This window comes from Camellia sinensis, chromosome 9 (genome assembly GCF_055761805.1).
Source record: "Camellia sinensis isolate YWXY chromosome 9, ASM5576180v1, whole genome shotgun sequence".
NCBI classification, from domain to species: Eukaryota; Viridiplantae; Streptophyta; class Magnoliopsida; order Ericales; family Theaceae; genus Camellia; species Camellia sinensis.
The window spans coordinates 8065222-8068116 of NC_138969.1; the positions used below are offsets into that span (position 1 = coordinate 8065222).

The 2895-nt window shown below is 36.5% G+C and overlaps 1 protein-coding gene across 1 annotated transcript; it reads right to left on the minus strand.

Annotated features, from left to right (window-relative positions):
• Nucleotides 1–223: 223 nt before the first annotated feature.
• Nucleotides 224–2192, minus strand: LOC114309279 (uncharacterized). Its single transcript, XM_028254982.2, has 2 exons — nucleotides 1779–2192; nucleotides 224–1383 (listed from the first exon to the last, which is right to left on the minus strand). The coding sequence occupies exons 1-2, from the start codon at nucleotides 1906–1908 to the stop codon at nucleotides 506–508; spliced, it is 1008 nt and encodes a 335-aa protein (XP_028110783.2). The 5' UTR covers nucleotides 1909–2192; the 3' UTR covers nucleotides 224–505.
• Between the last annotated feature and the right edge of the window lie 703 nt (nucleotides 2193–2895).

Below are 2895 nucleotides of genomic sequence, written 5' to 3' on the forward strand. Positions count from 1 at the left end.
GATCCACTGCAGCACTCAACAACACACTTTGTTAGTTAAAATTTACCAACTGACACTAAAACTCTTCTTAAAAAATAAAAGAAGAGAAAGAAGAGAAACTCTCCACTGCGGATGCCCTTAGTTTAGCTTTCTAGTACTTGTATGATGCATCGATGAACTCCGATAAAAAATAAAAAAAATAAAATAAAAGAAAAGCTTTTATCAATGAATGAGATCAAGAACATAAATAAACCAATTAAATAAATTGCATATTTGTACATAAATTCATCTTTCAGACTTCCATTGATTGATTCCATCTGGTTTTTGGCTCACTTCTATATATACACGTACCACTCGCATTGAGGGAGGACTTTTATGATGCAAATGTTGAATCCGAATTATTGCTCCTAGATAAACATTTTATACTGCTTTTGCAATAGCTGTAAATTTCAAGATTATCACCACCCCTTTTTGAAGACTATGAGACTCCAAAAAGTAAAAGAAGAAAGAATATATCGATGAGAAATTAACAATCCCATGCAAGTTGATCCATAGGACTCACATTGCAATACATTCCACAAGGCAAAAGCCCCGACTCCACAAACTCAAAATCGAAGTTAGAGCTCTCTATCAATGAATTATCCATATTAATGTCAACTTCATCCATTTGATCCCCTTCACAAGTCTTCTCTTGTTGTGGCTGCATTACTCCAAGGGGTTCTGAATTAGTACCCCACATGCAATTCTCATCTATAGCCCCGAACCCGGATGGATTCGAGGTAGAGGATAAAAATTGTGTCCTTTCCATTAAAGGTCGCCTAGCAAACTTGATACAGGGTTCTGATACCAACTGATGCAAGGAAGCGTGCATCAAGGAATTCACAATTTGATTTCTAGGGCTTTGGTATTCAAAGGTAGAAGCAGTAGTACTAGTAATGGTTGAGTTTTCATACAATGAGATAGGATTATTAGGATTGGTAGAAGTAGAACTAGTATGAGAAGATGGAAGAGAAGGAAATGTTGCAAAAGGTGTTTTCGTGTCCATTGAAGCATCATTGCCGTGGGAAGTTATGGAGAAAGCAGAAGAATTTTGTTGTTTTTGGTTGTTGTGAGAGTATTTGGTTGCATTGGTGGTAGTTTGATGGGGAGAGAGAAGATTGTGAGTGTTTGGATCTAAGCCAAGTGAGATGAGCTTTTTCTTGATGCATGAGTTCCAAAAGTTCTTGACTTCATTGTCAGTTCTACCAGGGAGGTGTTTGGCTATCTGAGCCCATCTGTTGCCTAGAATTCTATGAACATCAATGATGATTCTCTCTTCTTGTTCAGTAAAAGAACCCCTCTTGAGATCTGGCCTCAAGTAATTTATCCACCTTAGTCTGCAACTCTTTCCGCACCTTTGCAAGCCTGCAATATCTCAACAATAAAATTAGAACAAATATTGGGTATAATGGTATTAATACATGACAATATTAATAGTATCACCGATCAATGATAAATCTTATATTGCGGTAGTGTAGAGTTAGATTAGTGGGTGACAAATGATGTCTACTTAATCTTTTTTCTGATATTTTGTTTGTCCGTAACTTGTGTCACCGTTAAACTCAATATTTGTTCCAAAATCCAGTCATTGATTTCTAGAAATGACAATACTAAGTATAAAATAGATCTTGAGCAAGTCCTATAGTGCAGTGAAATAACACCATACTCCTAGGGATCAGCCAAGCTCAGCACCTGTATTCGATTTCCTTCTTCTATCCCTCTCTTGAAATGAGACAAGAAATAACAAGTAGAATTCATACCTGCTAGTTTAGGAACAGAACTCCAACAGCCATGGCCATGGCTGCTGATGTGTGTGATGAGCTTCTCATCTTCTTCAGGAGACCACAGCCCCCTCTTGACTTTCTGTTTGCTGCAACAATGATGGCCCATCTCAGCCCTTCACTACCCAACTTATTAGCACAACTCATTGTCTATATATATATATATATAATTATTGTGCCCTTGTGGGGTGCTTTTATTTCCTTCTCCTATTAATCATAAAAAAATATCAATCTTTTTCTACATACAGAAGTTTCTGTAAACTTCAGCTTTGTTATAACTTCTAAATGTGATGTAGATGAAGTGTGCTTCATTTTATATTAATATATTTATGAACATAGTTTTTACACGAGAGAGAGAGAGAGAGAGAGAGAGAGAGAGAGAGAGAGAAATGTGATGGAAAATTAACTTGGGATGTACTCATGAGAGGAGAGAGGACCACAGGGGTCTCATTGAGTGTTCTGGCAGTTTCCAAACCTTTTGTCCTCCTCTCAACCATTGCTCTCAACTTGGTTAACACTCTTCTTTAATCAAAGAAGAGAAAATATCCCATCACACACACAATTTGTTGACATAATATGTACAGATACTACCCTTCAATAAGCAACATCCTGAAAACCAATCAATTGCAACTTGGAAAATGTCCACACCACTAACACTAGAAAACCAATCCAGCTATTAAGATTGCAAACGAGTCGAGTCAAGTTTTGGAGAGTTCGAGCTTGGCTCGTTGAAAATTGATCAAGTTTGAGTTTGAATTTGAGCAGAGCTCAAGTTGAACTTAAAGGATCGAACTCGAATCTATTCGAGCTGAGTTTAGATCTACTCAAGCATAACTTGATTTCTAAATGAACTTAAAATTTGACTCATGCTAGTTTATTTAGTAAGTAATTGAACTTACACGTACTTTGAACGAGTTGAGTTTGAACTATTTATGAATAATTCGATTCATTTATAGCCCTACCAATCATGGAAATATCTGAATCCAAACATGTGAGTATCTAGCTCACAACTATGTGAATAAGTTTCTATACTTCATACAAGCGTTTACTTGGTCTAAAACATATTGTGTACACAACTACTTGTTCTGATAGTTGG

Excerpts from the sequence above, each read along its gene's own strand:
- LOC114309279 (XM_028254982.2), bottom strand. The coding sequence starts at position 1,908 with ATGGGCCATCATTGTTGCAGCAAACAGAAAGTCAAGAGGGGGCTGTGG. Across the intron at positions 1,384-1,778 it reads TTCTGTTCCTAAACTAGCAG|GCTTGCAAAGGTGCGGAAAG; the intron begins GTATGAATTCTA and ends GAGATATTGCAG.